The sequence below is a fragment of the Monodelphis domestica genome, chromosome 5, assembly GCF_027887165.1.
Source record: "Monodelphis domestica isolate mMonDom1 chromosome 5, mMonDom1.pri, whole genome shotgun sequence".
Lineage (NCBI taxonomy): Eukaryota > Metazoa > Chordata > Mammalia > Didelphimorphia > Didelphidae > Monodelphis > Monodelphis domestica.
Window position 1 is genome coordinate 39866949 of NC_077231.1, and position 20037 is coordinate 39886985.

The following is a 20037-nucleotide window of genomic DNA, read 5'->3' on the forward strand; positions in this document are numbered from 1 at the left end:
CATGTTGGAGCCAACTCAAAAAATCTAAGGTTAAAATTTCAATGTGAACATTTACACTTAAAAATAGGCAAATGCACATCTGGGCTTTACTTATTGTTCATTGATTGTATAGCCCTGAGAAAGTGGAGACAATGCACATTAAATCTAACCAAGAGTCAGTAAATACTTAAACGCACTATTGCCTCAGTCTTACTGTCCTAACAATCTGTCTTGTACAGCATCCAAGTACATAGGGGGCCGCTATTTCAAATACTCATTGATTAGATTGGCAACCAATTTGATTACTTAATTGGTTTGAGTGAATGACTTAAGGAATGTGCATCGAATTGAACTTTCAGGATGGATTTGCCCGCCTTGTCTCCACATCTTTGAATTTCCACGAAAATCTTCAAGCAGCCCCAGAATCCATCCGCGGCCACGAAACAGAAAGACATACACTCAAACCACTGAGCGCCGCTGGATTACGAGTTTGTAAAAGTCAGCCAGCTGCATCGTTGTAATGCGCTAAGGGTAGTGGGGGAAACTGCAGAGAATACTACATTTTCCAGAAGACACCACTAGCATGCGCTTATGAAGCTGGGCGGTCCGGACCTGGAAAAGGTGGCGGGGGAAGAAAATACTACATTTCCCACAAGACACCGCTAGCATGCACTTATGACCCCGCGCAGTCCGGGGCCTGGTGGAGGTGGCGAAGAGGCGCGGGAGAGAATGCTACATTTCCCAGAAGGCAGCCTTTGCAGGCGCTCGTGAACCCAGGAATTGCAGGACCTTGGGAGCGGCGAAGGAGAATACTGTATTTCCCAAAAGGTGCACCCCTGGCATGCGCTTGTGAACTAAAGCCGAACGGGGCCTGTGGGAGGTGACAGAGGACTACATTTCCCAGAAGGCATCGCTGCAGGGTGGTAAACCACCGAGACTGGTGAACTTTTTTCCTCTCCATTCTCCTTTCCGGAACAACCGTCATCCTTCGCTGCGTGGCATTCTGGGAATCGTAGGCTTCCTCCGCCCCGCGGGCCACGATCTGGGCCGCCCATGAGGTTGCCAGCGTTTGCCCGAGCTGGATTTCCGCGAGAGGAGTTCTCCGGAGCGGGAGCTGAGGCGACGGAGGCGGAGGCGGCGTGGGCGCCCCGGGGCTCGCGCGGCGCGCGCTCTCCCCTTCCTGCCGCGGCGGCGGTGACCCCGCCCGCTCGTCGGGCGCCACGCAGTAGGAGAGTCGGAGGAGCAGCGAGCGGCCAGCCTCCAGCAGCGGCGGCCGGGGCTGCGGAGCTCTCCGCCTCCCTTCCTCTGCGGCTCCACGGTGGCGACCTGCTCCCGGGGCTGAAGAAGGTGCGGAGCGGATGGAGTGAGCGACCAGGGTAGGTGGGCTCGCCTCCCGGGGAAGCGAGCCCCCCCTGCCCCGTTTCATCCGGTGCGCCCCCTCCCCCCTCCCACGCGAGCAGCACGTGGACCCCACCCCCTCTCCCCCACCGCAGCCCGCCCCACCCGAGATTTGGGGGACTGGATCCCCCCCCCCCGGGGCCGGAGGGAGGGCGGCCCCGCAGCGTTCCAAGCAGCCCCCTGGCACCTCGCTTAATTCCTTTTTCCTCTTTTTAGGCGCAGGTAAGATGCTCCCGCGACCAGAAAAACGAGTCCTGGGCCGCCTCTGAAAGTGCTCATTAGTGGGCTGGGTGGGGGCGGGGATACGGGGGACTCGCGGGGGTCTGAGAGTCGCATCCAGTCAATTAGGAACTTGTCATCCTGGTAATGACGGGATGTAAAATCCCACACACTCCGAGATGAGGCCGGAGAGCCGGCTCGGCTGTCTGTGAGAAGCTGTAGTGTTTCTTCCCCAGGGATTTCGTTATTGACCAACATATTCGGGGCTTAGGAGGTTTTTTTCAAAAAAGCATTTCTATATTAGTAGACACCGGAACGCACTTTATTGTTCATCACCTGCAACTTGGGAGGGATCGCTTATTACTCTAGGCTTTAATCCATTTCCACTTTTTTCATAAAACCAGGAGGTTGAGTTTGCACTAATCCATTTTTATACTTTTTTGGATATATTTTGAGCTCTTGATTGCCCAGAAATAGAATTATTGCCACCTTTTAGGCTGCTCGATGCTCCTGGGAATCAAGAAAACCCGGATTAAAGTCCTGCCACGGAACCCTAGCCGTATGTGACCCTGGGCTCGAGTCACTTTTTTTTTTAAACCCATATCTTATTGTAGGTTGCTTCCATGGAAGAAGAGTGGTAAGGGCTAGGCAATGGGGGGCCAAGAGACTTGGCCAAGGTCACTCCGCTAGGAAGTATCTGAGAACTTTCTATCTCCAGGCCTGACTCTCAGTCCATTGAGCCTCTACCTACCTCCAGAGCAAGTCACTTTTTATGTTTGCTGATTGACTTGACCTCTGTCATCTTGAGTTCCATCAGCTGTACACTAGGAATAAGGCTAGTACCTAACTATAAGGGCTACTGTGAAGAGCAATTAAAGTAATCAGTGGAAAGGGCCTCTTGCAATCCAGAAAGTCCTGCATTAAAGCTAGCAATTGCAATGACATTTGGGTCAAAAAACTCTTGGTTTTTTTCCCCCCATCTTTTTTTTTTTATGATTTTCTGATCTCTTATAAAAGACCCAGGTGTACAGTGTTCCACGTTTATTACCTGAATTCTGGAATTGTAGAAAGGATATTGAATTTAGAGTTATGGGAACTCCTGGATCTTCCGACTTTTGCCTGTATGACCTTTGGCAAATCACTTTTCTCCCTCAGTTTCAGACTCTAAAACTGAGAGGATTATACTAAATGTCTTTAAAGCCCTATCATCTTTTAAATTGATTGGAAGTACTTTCCCCAGGATCAAAAAATAACAGCAAAGGTGAGATGAGAATTTCAGGCCCTGAAAATTTTATTGTCTTTTTCTTCTCACATTCTATCACAACTTTAGATTTAGAAGAGACTTTGGAAGGTCACCCAGTTCAACCCCATCATTTTTCAGACACAATTGAGGACCAGATAAATGGTATGATTTCTCCAAAATGCCAGAGGTCAGAACTCCAAATCTAGTACTAGTAACCCTGTGCCAGTGTGCTTTTGATAAGTATCTATACACCTCTCTCCCCCCGACCCCCACCTATAATATTAGAGGGCTAGAACTTGGGTGAAATTTGCAGCAAAACAGCATGTCAGCTAGTGACAGGAACTAAGGCTCCACTCCACCCCACAATAGATTGAGGCCAATGATTTTTAGCTTTATGTTAATTAGGTGTGCATGGCCTTTATGATAAAGACCTGAAAGCTCCTTCAGAGTTCATTCAGACTGTTAGAAGAGGCCTTAGAATCCTTGAGGTCATCTGAAGCCTAAATAAATTCCCTTTCCACTGTTCCCAACAAGCTAGAACAGCCTCTGCTAGACGCCATCTCCAGTTAATCTGTTAGTGAATTGTTTAGTGAACTAAAAGGAGGTTTAGTTACTTGAGACAAAATGTAAGCCACATAACCTCTATCCACTGATTTTTTTTTCAAGTTAATAAAATACTAGGAAAGATGAATCAAGGATATTCAGTTATTTAAGTGAAGTTTGTCTCCAACGGAATAAATTCAGAGTATTCTTCAGCTTCTAGCTCTAGCCACATGATACTGTCAAAAGCTGGTTGCCAGGACTTGATAGACTTCAACCCTTACGAATTCTGTAGCCCATTCAAACGTTGTTACTCTAGAATTGGGAGAGAAGTTATCATCTGGCTTCTCATTTACTTCTAATCCAAGTAGCTCATCCACTTATTTTGTTCCTTAACATCCTGAAGTGCAGAAGTGTGTATTTTCTTAATAGTGACTTTGCCTTTTAGCTTAGTGCCTGCCATTCCTGTGCTAGAAGAGATCTCATTGCTGTAATTTAATTAAGAAGTCTACCAAACCGTAATTGTGAAGAATAAACTTGAACTTTTGGTCCTTCAAATTAGAGGCATCATCTTAGTGATTGTTACACATTATTTTAATGTTTCTCATGATCTCTTTTGCTTTACCTCTAGATTACTAACTTAGCCTTCCTAATCACTCATAAACTAGAAAATTGATAGAAGTACATATGTGGCGTTTTCACAAGGAACTGAGCGAAGGCTCACAGGATAAGGATAGTTATTACTTAATTGTAAGATTTAAGTATTCAGATTCTGTATGTTTTGTGTATTTCTAGCATTAAGTGAGGTAATTAATGAGCTCCTGGTTCTCCTTTTTCTTTACTTGACTGCTCATGAGCAGCTCCTCTAGGAAAGGTAATGCTCACTCTTTGTCAGCCACTCAGATGAAAAGATTTGGGTGGGAGAGGGAGTACTAAGTAGTTTTAATTCTTAAATTGCTCCCATGTTTAGAGCTGAGTCCTCCAGTCCAGCTCCCTCATCTTGCAAAGAGTAACTCAGGTTTTGAGTTGCCTTGCCTCCAGGTCTAACAGGTAACAAAGAAAAGAACTGAGACTCAGACCAAGAGACCCCTCTGCCTCCATATTCTGGGTTCTGCCTCCCCTCCCTAGGGACTGCAGGATTGTGTAATAATAGCAGACACTTGCATAGAGACCCTGTTAGGGTTTATAAAATTTCACATTTTATCCTTCTAGTAACCAAACAAGGTGTAGTACAGGGTAGTATTATCTCCATTTACAAGTGAAAAAATTAAGTCTCAGAGATTTAAATGGCTTTTCCCAGCCATGTTGCTAATGTGTCAATTTTATGTCTTCTGATTTGAAAACTTGAATTTTTTTCCCTCTGCTATAGCTTTTGTGAAACTTTCAAGTATTAAAACAGATTACTGTAGTTATCACTAGTACAGTTATGTGAAACACCAGGTTTACTATTATCTAAATATGATTTTATATTTTCTTAGAATTGTATCTTGGAAAAGCAAGATAATGGGGAATCTATTGAATCTTTGGAAATTAAACTAAAAATTAAATACTTTCTCTTAAAATTTGATTATTCTAGTTTGATTTAAACCCATATATCCATAGAAACAAAAAGGGTTCTCAGTAAAAATCCTATTTACAGACTTAGATTATAAAAGATTTTTTGCACCATTTTGTGACAGTAACTTTTAATTTGTCATGCTTTTCACATGCATCTTTTTTTGTCTGTAGATGTTTGTGAATTCCACTGTGAGATCAGGGGGCAAGCCTATTAAGATTCGAAAACTCGGAGTATAGCAGCAGGCATGGATGAGCAGGCCCTCTTAGGGCTAAATCCAAATGCTGATGCGGACTTCAGACAAAGGGTATGTTAAAAATGTAGCATGATCGTGCATCTTAACTAGATGATTGAAGATTATACTAATCTTTTAATATAGTGCTCTTGGTAAACAATGCTGAATATTTGCATAGAAAATTTAGGACTAAGGTGATTTGAAATCTGCTTCATTGGGAGTGCTGAAATCAAACTTGAGATTTGTCCTTTTTTTAAATGAATGAATAAAGATTTATGTGAAAGTGTAGAAACTTGGGATATTATATTGTATCCTTTCCTTTTTTTCTATTTAAGGTTACAAACTTATTGTTTAAAGGTAGAAAGAGACTTTTCCACTTAATTGCTGTATATCTAATGTTTTAGTAAAGTTTCTCACTAAATTAGTTCTATTCATTTACAACCTCATTTATAAGATTTTAAAAAATATATGTATCTTGGTGTTAGCAGTATTTAGCTCAAAGTAGAATTTGACAGGAAGTGGTTTTATCCTGGACTCTATCCTAAGAAATTTAGTTCTTGAAGCACCTCAAAGGTTGTGTCACCTGTAAAATGGTTCTTTGATGTGAATCCAAAGGATAATAAAATAGTGAGGTGGTATTGTATTTAGGAAACTTAATCATCTAATAGAGTTCTTTAAGGAATCCAAACTAGAAGGAATCCATCCTGCATGCAAACATGCTACCAAAAAAAGTCAAAAGAATAAATGCAATTAATTTTTCCATGTTTCCAGGCCTTTTGAAACTTCAGCTATATGGGAGGAGGGAAGGATTTCTTTCTCACTCCTTTTTTCTTTCTGTTTCCTATTGCACTGGGAAGCACTTCACAAATAATTCATGTAACTTCACATTTTTGTCTCTTGAACAGGTGTCCGTTTTCCCTTGCTTTTTAAAAATAACAGCTTTGCTTGCCTGCAATGGCCTAGTTTTTAATAGGATAGTAGGTAATTCCTTTACTGAAGTCCTATCAAAATCTTATTGTGGCATAGAGATGATCTTGAGTTTCTCAAAGGCTCCCCCACCAGAGTGCCAGCAATGACAATTCTTTACCAATCTTGAGACATTTTTTAGGTAACCTATTCTGTGACAAGGATGAATTAAATTGGGAGAGCCTCATTATCAAAAGTTGATCACTAACTGACCAATTTTGCTTGACCCCTGAAATACTTGGGATCTGCTACTAAGGGGTAGAAAAGGTGTAGTTTGCTATGGAGAGAGTACCTACACTGAGGAAACAGCTTTGGTTTGAAGTGAAAAGAAATTGAAATTGAAATGGTTTGAAATTAAAAGAAGTCAGAAGCTACTTTCTGATTAGTGACTGAGCCCTTGGAATAGTTATTGCTTATTTTACACACTATATGAAAACACTTGAGAAATTGTTTACAGTTCTGTATGTTCAGTTTTTTCAGTTGTGCCTGACTCTTCATAATCACATTGGGGGATTTCTTGGCAAAGATATTGGAGTGATTTGCCATTCCCTTCTCAAACTCATTTTATCAATGAGGAGCTGAGACAGACAGGGTTGTGTTTTGCCTAGTCACACAGCTTGAACTTAGGAAAGTAAGTCTTCCTGATTCCCAGCCCTGTGCCACCTAGCTGCCCTTATGCAATTCTGTGTACTAGAATTAAGTGGAAAGGATAGAAAAGAGGAGAGATTTGGGTTGCAAGTGATAATAGTTCTAGTGTAGGCCACAAAAGCAGGGGAAAGGAATTATGGAAACCCATTTGTTTCCTTCTAATTTCATTGTCTATCTCAGGTTTATTGGAGGGGATACGTGAGTAAATCATAGTTTTGTGAGCCACTGAGTCGACTCCTTATTTTAAGATGAAGGACTGAGGCCCACTGAGGTTAAGTGACTTCTAAGGTCACAGGCCTGAAGTCAGATCCTCTGGTGCTCTTTCGTCAGATCATTTTAGAAAATCTAGTGTCTCATTTGTGTGACCTGTCATTATCTGGAGAGATGGGTAACAAGCTTAACTGTTTTAATTTTGTGGTTCTGGATTAGCCAGATTTTCTCAGTTTCCTGTATTGGACCAAAAGCACATAATTTGTATCCAGTTACTGTTGAGTCATTTTATCACATAGTGCACTTTGTGCTATAAATTGAATTGTTGCTGCTGCTCTTTGGAAACAACAGTATGACACAGTACATAAGATATTAGCAGCACCTGTTCGTTGTTACAATACTTGTTATTTTTTCATTATTGCAGAATTTCATTCATGCTGTCAGATCTTAAAGTCCTTTACTTTCCCTAAGTACTCTTTGAAGCAAGTTTCACAAAATGTTAAACTTGTTCCCATACATCCTGTCTGTGGGCATGTGTGAAATGTGGCATTCCTGAGTGAGTGCCTAAAAGGACAGATTTGGTTCTTTAAAGATGCTCGAAAGCTTTGACCATTCAAAGATGATTGACCACCTCTCCAATTCTGTATTTTTTAAAGTTTTAATTAGTTTTTCCTAAAGATTTTGTTGACCAAATATACTTTCTCTTCTATCTTGTGGGAGTTCAAATGATACAGTAGAGACTTGTTTATTCTTTCTTTAGTGCCGTATTTCCTATTAAATTGTTATTTTATTATACAACTTTTAGTTTCCAACATGGAAAGGGTTAAGATTTCAAACTGATGCTTATTGGTAAAAGTTGGGAAGAGAGATGACTTTGTATTCTGACAAATTTTTTTATTTTAAATTTATAAATTATTAGATTAGATATTTAGATAAAATTGGATAGCAAATTGGTATAAAAGGAATTCTAGTAAATTCTGATCCATAATGAATTAGGTAATGTTTGCTGAATTTTTGTTTTGGAAATAACGTGTCACTGATCTTAATTCTAAGTGAATTTCTCTTTTTCTTTCATTCATTTTTTTTTAATAGGCACTGGCCTATTTTGAACAGTTAAAGATTTCCCCAGATGCCTGGCAGGTGTGTGCAGAAGCTCTGGCCCAAAGGACATATAGGTAATTAAAACATCATAATTTTGTAGAACTTTTTTAGGTTTTGTCAGTCCCTTCATCTCAGAAGGATTTAAATTTAAACCTAGCTAAATTTAAGAAGTCAGAAAATATTGATATTTCTATTCTGTTCAAAAATGTTTCATGGAGCTTTATAATTTGAATGACTTCACATACAACCATCAAATAGGTAGGGACACTAAAACACAAATTAATAATCTGAAGACTTCCACAAATAGCTACAAATTCTAGGGTTTAACAGATGGAATAGAGTACAGGCATACGTGGTATTAGTCTTCAATTAAAGGAACCTTATATTACCAATTTTTTTAGTTTGAAATATTGTAGATCAAGCAAGAACCCATAGAATAGGTTCACTTGCAGTTATGGAGGGAAACAATATCTGAGATAAATATTGATCTTAAAATATAATTAAAGTAGGGTAGTAGATTTAGAACTGAAGAGGACCTGAAATTTCATCTACTCAGTGTCCCCCTTTTTCCAGATGAGGAAAAATGAGCCACATGGATTATGAGTATCAGAACTGGAATTTGAGCCCAGATTCTTTTCTTATCCAACACACATGTGTTCTATGTTATTTATGTCTTTTTTTTTTTTAAATAAGTTTTAACGGAATCCATTTTAAATATCAGTTCCAAGAACTGATACAAGGCAAGAAAGGCTAGATAATTGGAATTAAGTAACTTGCCCAGGGTAAGTAACACAGTTAGGCAATGTCTAGGGTCAAATTTGAACCCATGACCCAGGCCTGGCACTTTATCTACTGAGCCACCTAGTTCCTTGTGACTTTTGAAGAAGCCTGTAATAGTGATTTTGGGCACAATCACATGACCGAGGGCTAACTCCTATGGTTGCAAGAGAGCAGAGGGCTAACACATCCTGCTGGAATGAGATTACAGTATAATTGGGAAAAATTTAACCAATACAATACAAACTAGATAATGGTAGTTTGTGGTTTTCTGAGTCAGCAACTAGGCAGCTGCTTCATAAAAGGTTCTTGACCCTTTTGACAACAGTTTGAGAAAAATTGTCGAACCCCATCTTAGAATGATGTTTTTAAATGCCTAAAATAGAAAAGAAACCATTTATACTGAAAAAAATTATCAGAACACTAAAATATGCTGACAAGACCTTCTCCCACCTTCCTTCCTCCCAACCTAATGTGAAGCACTCTTGCACTCTGGCTTCAGAGAACATATTCACACAGTTACACCCATAAACCCACCTGTCTTATAAATGGGGGGGAAGGGGGTGTCTTCTTGTTTATCATTAGTTTATGAGCACTGTGTTTGTTGTAATTTTGTTATTTAAACAGCAGTGTTTCTGGGAGACTCCCCATCCTGGTTTTCTTTGGTGGTGGAGCTTCATTTACTTAGTGAGGACAGGCTTGGGGTGTGGATAGGAAGACTAGAGTTCCCATCAATGACATAACTTGCTGTCTTAGGTTTCTCAGCATAGATCATTCTACCTTTAGAGTCCTCGTGGTTTTAGTATTTTAAGATATTTCTTAGTTGTCAAGAATTTTTTGCATATCAAATTGTTGATATGAGTTGTTTTTTGTTTTGTTTTGTTTTTTAAGCCCTTACCTTCCATCTTAGAGTCAATACTTGGTATTGGTTCTAAGGCAGAAGAGTAGTAAGGGCTAAGCAGTGGGGGTTAAGTGACTTGCCCCGGGTCACACAGATAGGAAGTGTCTGAGGTCAAATTTGAACCCAGGACCTCCCGTCTCTGGGCCTGACTGTCAATCCACTGCTCCTCGATATATGTTTTGATTGTCTCGTGTTTAATAAACTAAAAGGAGAAATTTTGTTTTGGTATATGAGTGAGATTTTAGAATTTAGATTAGCTTACATGATTTTTAAAAGAGTAGTTTTATAGAAAATTGAAAGAATATTTTAAAAAGCCCAGTATTTTTAACTGGTTAATTGGTGATATGAATACTTTGTATTTTCAGTTGACTCTTTAATAGATTTTACTGTTAAATGTGTTGTGGTTTTGCTTTTTTTGTTCTTATTTCTATTATTTTTTCCCCTTTTTTTTGCAGTGACGATCATGTCAAGTTCTTCTGCTTTCAAGTTCTAGAACACCAAGTGAAATTCAAGTGAGATTTTCCTTCCCTCTCCCTTCTTATCATGGAGGAGATTGACTTTGTTTTGTTTTTTTTTTGTTCACCTCATTATACAGTTTATCATTTGTTAGCTTTTCCTCTTCAGATAATTAGAACAAAAATTGGCATCATTAATGCAGTGGCAAATAAGTTTTCACAAGTCCCTGGCTTTCTGATTTTGTTTCTGCTGTGACTTCTCTAATTTTAAGTGGTTCAGCTGGGCTTTCTGTGAACTGTAGATCTCCACACAATTCATCAGACACAAAATATCTTAGACTCTTCAGTATACTAAATTTGGTCAAAATTAGTTAAGTTCAGACTCACATTCAAGATCTAGAAACCATCGAACAATTCCCTAATTGAGCAGGAAGGAAGTTGAAGCTTATAAAGACCAAGTCACTTTGCTAATTTCTCTCCCAGTAAAAGAGTCAGACTGAAACCCAAGTCTTCTGACTTCCTAGAAAGTTTCTAAGGTACTAGGGTCCATTTCTTAGGGGTGTGGTGAGGAGAGCACTTTGTCACCCTGGACAGCTGTGACCACCACTAAGTTAGGGAACAAAATGCCTTTTGTGGCAACCTCAGACAAGCCTCAAAGTAAAAGAAATACCTATTTCAATGAGAAATAGGAGAAAGAAGGCTGAATGCAGGAACATCTTTAAAAGTTATTTTTAGGAACTAGAACAAAATTTTCATGTTGTAGAAACACTATTATATGATCAGACAATAGTAAAGAGGATGTGTAGCCATACACACACCGCTATCAGCCGTGGAAATGGTTCTTGGCCTACTCACCTGAGTGCTGTGGAAATCAATGTCACAAATTGAGCATAGAATCAAAGAAGTTCTAAGTTCAAGTTAGAAAGTAACCAGATCCGACTCACTGATTTTGATCATGGTCAGTTGCCTCTTCATATTTACTTAGTAATTTAGGAGGAAAGAATTGAAATTTTGGATTAAGAAAATGTGGACTGGTTTATACTTTTAAAACGTTTAAGACTTCAGATAAATTAATAGAAGGGTTAAGTTTTAACTGTTTTACACGAGAGACTAAATAGCTTAGGGCTGTGTTGGCGAACTTCTTGGGGGGGGGCACTCAGAGCCTTCTCTGGGCATGCTGCTGTCACCTCAGCATAGAATTCCTTACTAGAAAACCAGAGGGATGCAGGGCGGGACTGCTTCTCTCCTCCTTTCCACACAGTTGGCAGTTTGGGCAGTGTAAAAGGTTTGCCATTGCTGGCAAAGTTTTCCTAGAATGTTATATTCTTTGAATCTTAAAACATTTCATTGTTCTTGGGTTCTTTTAGGATGAAGGGAATACAGGAAATTAACCCAAAACAGAGAGGTGGGGGATTCCACATAAAGGAAGGTGATTGGTTCGTGTGTTCAGCCAGAGGTGTAGGCAGGGTTTGGAGAGCAAACTATGGGTGTGTGTCAGGGATGACAGAGGAGACAGATTAAGGACGATGGATGAGGAGTAGGGCTAATGGGACAGTGGGGGGGGGGGGGGGACTGAGTAGGGAAATAGCATTTGTAAGGTGGACAGAGATTGAGATGTAGGACTGCTATATTTTAGGGAGTGAGACCAGGATCCAGTGCTTCTGCTCTCCCCACATATATCATCTGAGGGTTTCTCATAACAATTGGAGAAATGTTGCCTTTGTGAAATGTGAAATTATCTTGAATGACGAGCACTTTTTTATAAATGAATTGCTTCCCCAGTTGTTCCCCTAGACTAACCCACTGAGCCTTTGAAGATTGTTTAATTGTGATATTTATATAGAGCTTGCTTTATGTGATCACCTTTGATCTTCACAACAACCTAGTTATTACCTATTTCACCAGTGAGGAAACCTAGCCTCAGACCTTACCTGTCTTAGCTAGGAATTATCAAAGGCAGAATTCCAGCCCAGGGCTCTTCTGGCTTCAGATCCAGTGATCCTCAGCTCAGCCAGGAGGCAGCCTCACTTTTCTTATGTTTTGTTTCAGGTATTCGGAACTTACTGCAGCTCAACAGCAGCTAATTAGGGAAACTCTTATAACTTGGCTCCAAGCTCAGGTAAGGTCTTACTGATGGTGCATAATTAGGATTTGCTCCCCAGAACTCTAAATCCTTAGCTTCCTGTGTTCCCTCTCATGTTACATGCTAACATAGGGAGGATACAAGTTTTGTGTAGCTCCACCCTTTGCTCTCTTCCTGTGAGTGCGACTGCGGAAGTGTGCTTTTGGGCCAGGCAGGAGAACTTATGTGTGGTCTTATTTTTGTTAGATAATTAGATTTTTGTATTTCTATTTTCTGTTTATTCTTTCTACTTCAAGTGATTATTAATAAACTATAAAATAAATACTTGGAGTTATTAATATTGATTTAAATCTTACAATAGCAACAAAGGGTTTCCCAATATCGCCCCCACACAGCACACAACCACTGATTCTTTAAACCAATACCTGTTGTTGGATTTCCATTTTCCAATGAGGGCTTTGATAGATCTAAATAATCTGTTAGAAGTATATTCTCTGTTTTTTTTTTAAACCCTTACATTCTGACTTAGTAACAGCTCTTAAGGCAGAATAGTAAAGGCTGAGCAAAGGGGGATATGTACATGACCTACCCTGGTCACACAGCTAGCAAGTAAGTGTCTGAGGCCTGATTTGAGCCCAGGACCTTCTGATTGAGGCCCCACATTTTGTCCATTCTGCCACCTACCTGCCCCCGGAAGTATGCTCTTTTCAAAGAAGAGAGGATTGCAGGCAGCCCATTCCCTAGCCCATACTGCACTTCTGATTTAGAACCAATACATTATATTGGGAAGGTAAAGGTCGGTTTAAAAAAAAAGAGGGGAAATGAAAGCAACAATTTTATAACCACTTTTGAAATTCTATAAAAGATGACATTTTCAGCATTCTGATTTTAAATTAGACTCCATAGCACATCCTAAATATCTCTTGCTCTGGCAATTCACGAAGCAGACAAACAAGTGTCAATGCTTGTGCTCCCTGGTGCTTGATGAACACATTTAACTGCATTTGACAAATCCACAAGGAATACAATAAAACTATAGCACAGGTGAGATAAATACCATGTTTGTAAAGGAAGACCTACACCAATTCTTACATTGATTGAAACTCAAAGAAATGGTTTTTCAGATTTGGCCATTTGAAAAGAAAGTTGAAAGTAGGGGCTTTTTTTTGTTACAGTATCTAGGTGCTTGAATGAATTTAAGCAAACAATATTGCATGATGTGAACATAATCTGGCATACTGATAGGCTAAAATGAGTCATTTTTAGTTTAAGTAAATTTAGAAGAGATTTCAGTATGTTCTTTATTTTTATTGCAAAGAATCTCAATCAAAGCACCTGAAGTGTAATTTTTTAAAAGGACCTCATCTGCCCTGATTATATATGGAAAGTTCTTTTTTTGGCCTGTCTTAGGCCAAACATATCTCTGATATGTTTGAAGCAATTGTGTAAAGGGAAGACATTGTTACCAAGTAATTAAGAAAAACTTTGAAAGAGTATTTCATATAAGGAATGATTTAGAATTCTTTTTGTAGTTCTTGCATAGATGAGTGCAAGGGACCTAATGACCAAATCCTTTTATTTCCACCCCCCACCCCTTACAACCCCCAGTTTTTGTTGAGTCATTTTTGGCTAGCCCTTTTTACCAAGCCCATTTTTTCGACCTAATATGTTGATCTGCATGCTTTGGTGCATAATGTTCAGTATGGTTGAAGTAATTCATATTTAACAGTGGAAAGTTTAGGTGAAGATAATTTTACATCCTTAAAAGTAGATAAATGAAATCAGCATGTGCTATGAATGTTGCTGAGCTTGGCCTGGACTCCGGGTGTTACTGCTTCTTGTAGATGCTGAATCCCCAGCCGGAGAAGACTTTCATTCGAAACAAAGCAGCGCAAGTCTTCGCATTACTCTTCGTTACAGAATATCTCACTAAATGGCCCAAGTATTTCTTTGATATTCTGTCAGTAGTGGACCTTAACCCCAGAGGAGTAGATTTATACCTCAGAATCCTCATGGCTATTGATGCAGAATTGGTCGATCGGGATGTAGTTCACACATCAGAGGCAAGTAACTTAATGCATTGATTTTAGCTTTTTATGGAGTTTGTTTACAGTGAAATGGCCATATCTTAGTAGAAGATAAGAAAAGATACCAAATTGATTTTAGGTGTAATTTCTCTTTTAGATGAAGTAACATTTTAGATAGTCCTAAGTTTACTAAATGCTTTTCTTAATTTTTTTTTTAAGTAACTCAGAAGCTCTATAAATTGATGCTTTGAATGTTACCAGCTTAGATTATGGAATGTATTATGTTAGTTCAAATACAGAATTTTAGCCTTTTCCCCAAATCTGGCTTGTATAAAATTTATATATAGCTTGCAGTCCTGAAGTCAGTTACTAGGGTTAACTTTAGTGCGGAAAGTGGCAACAGTTTAAATGCTAGTGAAATGGATGCTTTGTGCTCTTAATGCTGATAGATCACAGCAAGAGTGCAAGACTCCTCTTGTTTCCTTGCTGGATGAGATGTTGATCTCTTGGCAAAGTATTTTCTCTGCCAAGATCATTCATTTATATATTTGAATATGTAAGTGGTACTGCGATAAGGCCTATGGGGCAGAAGCTGAAGAATGAGGTATCACCTGATAAAATCTATACTAGAGATGAGGTATAAATAAATGGATGGAAGGTGCAATTTGACAATGGTTTAATAGTCACTTTAAATTGCATAAGATTATGTGATACATTGTTAGGAAAGAGGTGTTTATATAGGACCTACTATGTGTTGGGGACACGGTGTTTTACAATTATCCTCATTTGGACCTCACAACAATGCTGTTAGGAAGGTGCTTTTACTATCCCGTTTTACAGATGAGGAAATCAAGGCACACAAGGTGCTTATCCAAAAGTCACACAGACCCCTCCCTCTCTTAGCTAGATCTCAGCTATGGATCAAGGACTTGGATACACCAGATGTTGTTACTGTAACTTTTATTTCTAACAAAATATACAGCAATTATTATGTAAGATATTTAGAAAGGAATCCTCATAAAAGTTTAGGGAAGCAATGGTCACTGTTCTCCATTGAAATGGAGGGAATGCTGAATTTAGAGGATATGAATTTGTGTCTCAATTTGTCACCTGTTATGTGGCCCTGGGCAAGTCACCTCCTCTTAGCCAATGTGGGGATTAGCTGACAATATAGGTGTCTACCTGAGTACATTCTGAACCTAAAAATTAATAAAAACACAATAAAACATCATGTGAATGTGCACCCATGAGAATCCTCATTGTTTAGTGATTGATTTAGTGACACCTCTCCAATCTACTTCCCCCACCCCCATTTCTATTTGAGTCTGACCCACTGGACTAAAGGATCTCCAAGTTCCCTTCTATCTCCAAATCTAGGATCCTGTGACCTTGTACATAGTCTTTCTCCCATTATCATAAGTATGATTATGCAACAGAAAACTCAAATGTAGTGTTTTGATATTTATTTATTTTAAAGACCCTTATCTTCCATCTTAGAATCAATACTCTATCCATTCCAAGGCAGAAGAATGATAAGGGATAGGGAATGGGGGTTAAGTGACTTGCCCAGGTTCACCCAGCTAGGAAGTATCTATGGCCAGATTTGAACCTAGGGTCTCCCTTCTCAAGGCCTGGCTCTTAATCTACTGAGCCACCCAGCTGCCCCCAAATATAGTCTTTTAAAAACATTTTAAACTAATTTTATTTGTAGCTTTTCCTTTCTGCCCTACAATTGCACTTTGAAATCAAAATGATGTTTATTTATAGTTTAGTGTTTGGCACTGAGAAGTAGAAAAGAAAGGATATTCAGAGAATTACAGAACCTGTGATCTCAGAACTAATAAATAAGAAAAATAGTGGAGTCTATCAAAATGGTTTCAAAGCCTAATCTTTTCCCCCCCAATTACATGTAATAACAATTTTCAACATTTCCAAAATTATAAGAGCCAAATTGTCTCCCTCTCCTCTGTCAGAGATGGTAAGCCGTTTGATCGGGGTTAGGCATGTAAAAACATTCCACGTTAGCCATTGTTGTGAGAGAATATTCATTTAAAACTAAAACCCCCAAATATAACCATAAATAAAGTAATGTGAAAGATAATGTTTTGATCTGCATTCTGTCTTCAGTAATTATTTCTCTGGAGGTGGATAGCATTCTTTGTCATAAGTCCTTCAGAACTTTCCTGGAGCACTGCATTACCAAGAACAGTTGTCATTCATAGTTGATCATCATACAATATTGCTGTTATGGTGTACAATGTTTTTTCAGTCCTACTTATTTTGCTTTGTATCAATTCATGTAGATTTTTCTAGTTCTTTTTGAAATCATCTTGCTTATGAGTCCTTTAAAAGCATAATAGTATTCCATCACCACCATATACCACAATTTGTTCAGCCATTTCCCAGTTGATGGACATCCCTTCTGATTTCCAATTCTTTGCCACTAGAAAAAGGACTGCTAGAAATATTTTGTACAAGTAGGTCCTTTCCCCTTTTTTTATGATCTCCAGAAGTGGTATTACAGGATTGTTGTTCTATATAGTCCTTTGGGCATAGTTCCAAATTGCCTTCCCAGATCAGTTGGATCAGTTCAGAACTCTACCAACAATGCATTAGTGTTCCAGTTTTGCCACATTCCCTCTAACATTTATCATTTTCCTTTACTTCAGTGTTTTTTTTTTAAATTATATTTTATTTGATCATTTCCTAGCATTATTCATTAAAGACATAGATCATTTTCTTTTCCTCTCCCCCCCACCCCCCATAGCCGACGCGCAAATCCACTGGGCATTACATGTTTTCTTGATTTGAACCCATTGCCATGTTGATAATATTTGCATTAGAGTGTTCATTTAGAGTCTCTCCTCTGTCATGTCCCCTCAACCACTGTATTCAGGCAGTTGCTTTTTCTCGGTGTTTCCACTCCCATAGTTTATCCTTTGCTTATAAATAGTGTTTTTTTCTCCTAGATCCCTGCAAATTGTTCAGGGACATTACACCGCCACTAATGGAGAAGTCCATTACGTTCGATTATACCACAGTGTATTAGTCTCTGTGTACAATGTTCTCCTGGTTCTGCTCCTCTCCCTCTACTTCAGTGTTTTAATGTGCATTTCTCTAATCAAGAGAGATTTAGAACATTTTCCCATATGATTGATTGCTTTGGTTTCTTCATTTGAAAATTGCTCATTTGTATCTTTTGACCATTTGTCAGTGAAGGAATGACTTTGAGAAATGAGAACAGAGAAATTTATGATAAAAAATATTTTTTTCAGTTTCCCTTCTAATCTTTAGTTACATTGGTTTTGTTTGTACAAAAAGCTATTTAATTTAATCAAAATGATTCATTGTACATCCTAAGATATTCTCTTATCTCTTTGTTGGTCATGCATTTTACCCTAATACATAGATCTGCCAAAAGCCTAATCTTTGTAAAAACTAGTATAATTTATTTTGTTAAATATTTCCCAATTATATTAAAATTTTTTTTAAATATTTTTCCATGTTTACATGATTCATTTTTTTTCGCACCCCGCCTCGCTCCCAGAGCCAACAAGCAATTCCACTGGGTTGTACAAATGTCTCTTGATCCCTATTTCCATATTATTCATTTTTGCTATAGAGCGATTTTTTTTTAAGCCTAAAATCCAAATCACATCCTCATATATACATGTGATAAGTGATGTCGTATGTTTTACTTTTTCATTTCCACTCCCATAGTTCCTTTTCTCAATGTGGATAGCATTCTTTCCCATAAGTCCTTCAGGAGTTTCCTGGCTAACTTGATGTCTTTACTTTGATTAAATGTTTTTGTTCTAGGAGGCTCGTAGGAATACCTTAATAAAAGATACCATGAGGGAGCAGTGCATTCCAAATCTGGTGGAATCATGGTACCAAATCTTACAAAATTATCAGTATACTAATTCAGAGGTAACATGCCAGTGCCTTGAAGTAGTTGGGGCCTATGTCTCCTGGATAGACTTGACCCTGATAGCCAATGATAGGTAAGCCATTCATCCTTTATTTTTAATTAACTTGCAAAATGCATGGTTTAAAAATGTCTTTTGGAATTATGAATTTGCATATATGCTAACCATTTTATGCCTCTTCAGGTTTATAAATATGCTGCTAGGTCATATGTCAATAGAAGTTCTCCGTGAGGAAGCATGTGACTGTTTGTTTGAAATTGTAAATAAGGGAATGGACCCAGTTGATAAAATGAAACTAGTGGAATCCTTATGTCAAGTGTTACAGTCTGCAGGGTTTTTCAGCATTGAACAGGTCAGTAAGGTGACTTGGAACTTTATTGGATGGGCTTGCTTGGGATGGAAATTAAAGTCGGTATTTGTGGTCATAAAGAACAATCCCTTGTGGTCCAGAGGGTCACAGCAACAGCTATAGACTTTGACATTGAGTCATATCATTAATCCAAAGTGCATTTAATATCAATACAGCCCTAATTATAACTAGGAAACAGATGTTGAAGAAATAAATGCATATAACAGAAGTCCCAATTAATTTAGGCTATTCAGTCTTAGTCCTAACAAAACCAGGGAAACATTTTCAATATAATCATTTTCCGTAATCAGTTTTCTAAAACCAATATTCTTAAATGGGTATGTAAAAGTCATTTAAGAAACCTTGCTGATCTCTGTCATTGAAATAGGGACTAATGATCTTATTAGTATGGGGAACTTCCAGGTAAAGAAACTGCCTCTGCCAATGTACATCAGCATCTTCTCTGCAACTTAAGAGTCTTAGTAGCCCGAGATCCCGTGAGAGGTTAAGGGACTTTCTTAATGTTGAACAGGAAAAATAACATGTGATACACCAGTTTAGAGATCTTACTGGGGCATTCTGCCTTTCATGCTCGAGGAAAAGCTAACTCATAAAATATTCTTGAATTATGTTCTACTGAGCAGAAAAGACTGATTCTAGATTCTAGATTACATACCTGATTATAGATACTATTTCTTCCTTTTGAGGACCAGCCTCCAATGACATACGATGAAAGGCTTAGTTGCTAGGTCAGCCACAAGTTTTTGTTGTTTTGTTTGGCCAGAGCAGCTACTGAACACAGGTTTTAATAGTTGAACTGGATTATTCATTGCTTGAGAGGGACCTTTGAGTTGCTAAATTAGTTTTGGAAAAGCAAATTAGGTTTTATAAATTTAGTTTTAATTTAAAATAGAGGGCAAGAAAATAACATACTTTGCTTTTGGTGCTAAAAACATTTCAAAAGGTATTTCTAAATTTTTGAAAGTCATGAGTTTAAGTTTTTTTTCAGCTCTGTAATTTATCTTTCCTTTCAAACTTGGAAAGGGGTTTTAATTCAGGTGAATTGGTGGTTTGGTATTAGTTTTTTTAATTGACATGTTTATTCATTGCTTATAAGAAGTTGTGCAATTTTTATGCAGGTTTTGTATATTAAAAATACTAATTTTTTTAGTTTTTAAGTTTTCCAGAAGCTTGGAGAAATTTTTGTGTATTAAGAGGCTTATAAGAGTTGTATGTTTTAACAACTTCTTCAAAAGTATTTTTGAGTACTATAATGATGCTATAAAATAATTTTATTATTTCTCACACCCATTATTCTTCTGTCATTTAATACACCTGATTTTCCTGCTAACTGAGTAGTTGTCATTTAAATGACCTAAAATGATGAGCATTAATTGATAGAGAAAATTTCATAAGATAGCC

General features: G+C 38.4%; 1 protein-coding gene across 7 annotated transcripts in view; it reads left to right on the forward strand.

Moving 5' to 3' along the window:
• Nucleotides 1-669: 669 nt before the first annotated feature.
• Nucleotides 670-20037, forward strand: part of XPOT (exportin for tRNA) — a 41888-nt gene continuing 22520 nt past the window's right edge. The window contains exons 1-9 of one of the 7 annotated variants that reach the window (XM_056800696.1): nucleotides 1022-1599; nucleotides 2927-3001; nucleotides 5108-5241; nucleotides 8086-8168; nucleotides 10228-10284; nucleotides 12277-12346; nucleotides 14155-14373; nucleotides 18157-18341; nucleotides 18450-18618. In XM_056800696.1, the coding sequence (XP_056656674.1) occupies nucleotides 5182-5241; nucleotides 8086-8168; nucleotides 10228-10284; nucleotides 12277-12346; nucleotides 14155-14373; nucleotides 18157-18341; nucleotides 18450-18618 (843 nt within the window). In that variant the 5' untranslated portion in view covers nucleotides 1022-1599; nucleotides 2927-3001; nucleotides 5108-5181. Of the gene's footprint in view, nucleotides 1600-2926; nucleotides 3002-5107; nucleotides 5242-8085; nucleotides 8169-10227; nucleotides 10285-12276; nucleotides 12347-14154; nucleotides 14374-18156; nucleotides 18342-18449; nucleotides 18619-20037 lie in introns of all 7 variants that reach the window. The other 6 variants (XM_056800695.1, XM_056800700.1, XM_056800698.1 and 3 more) reach the window with 6 other exon arrangements.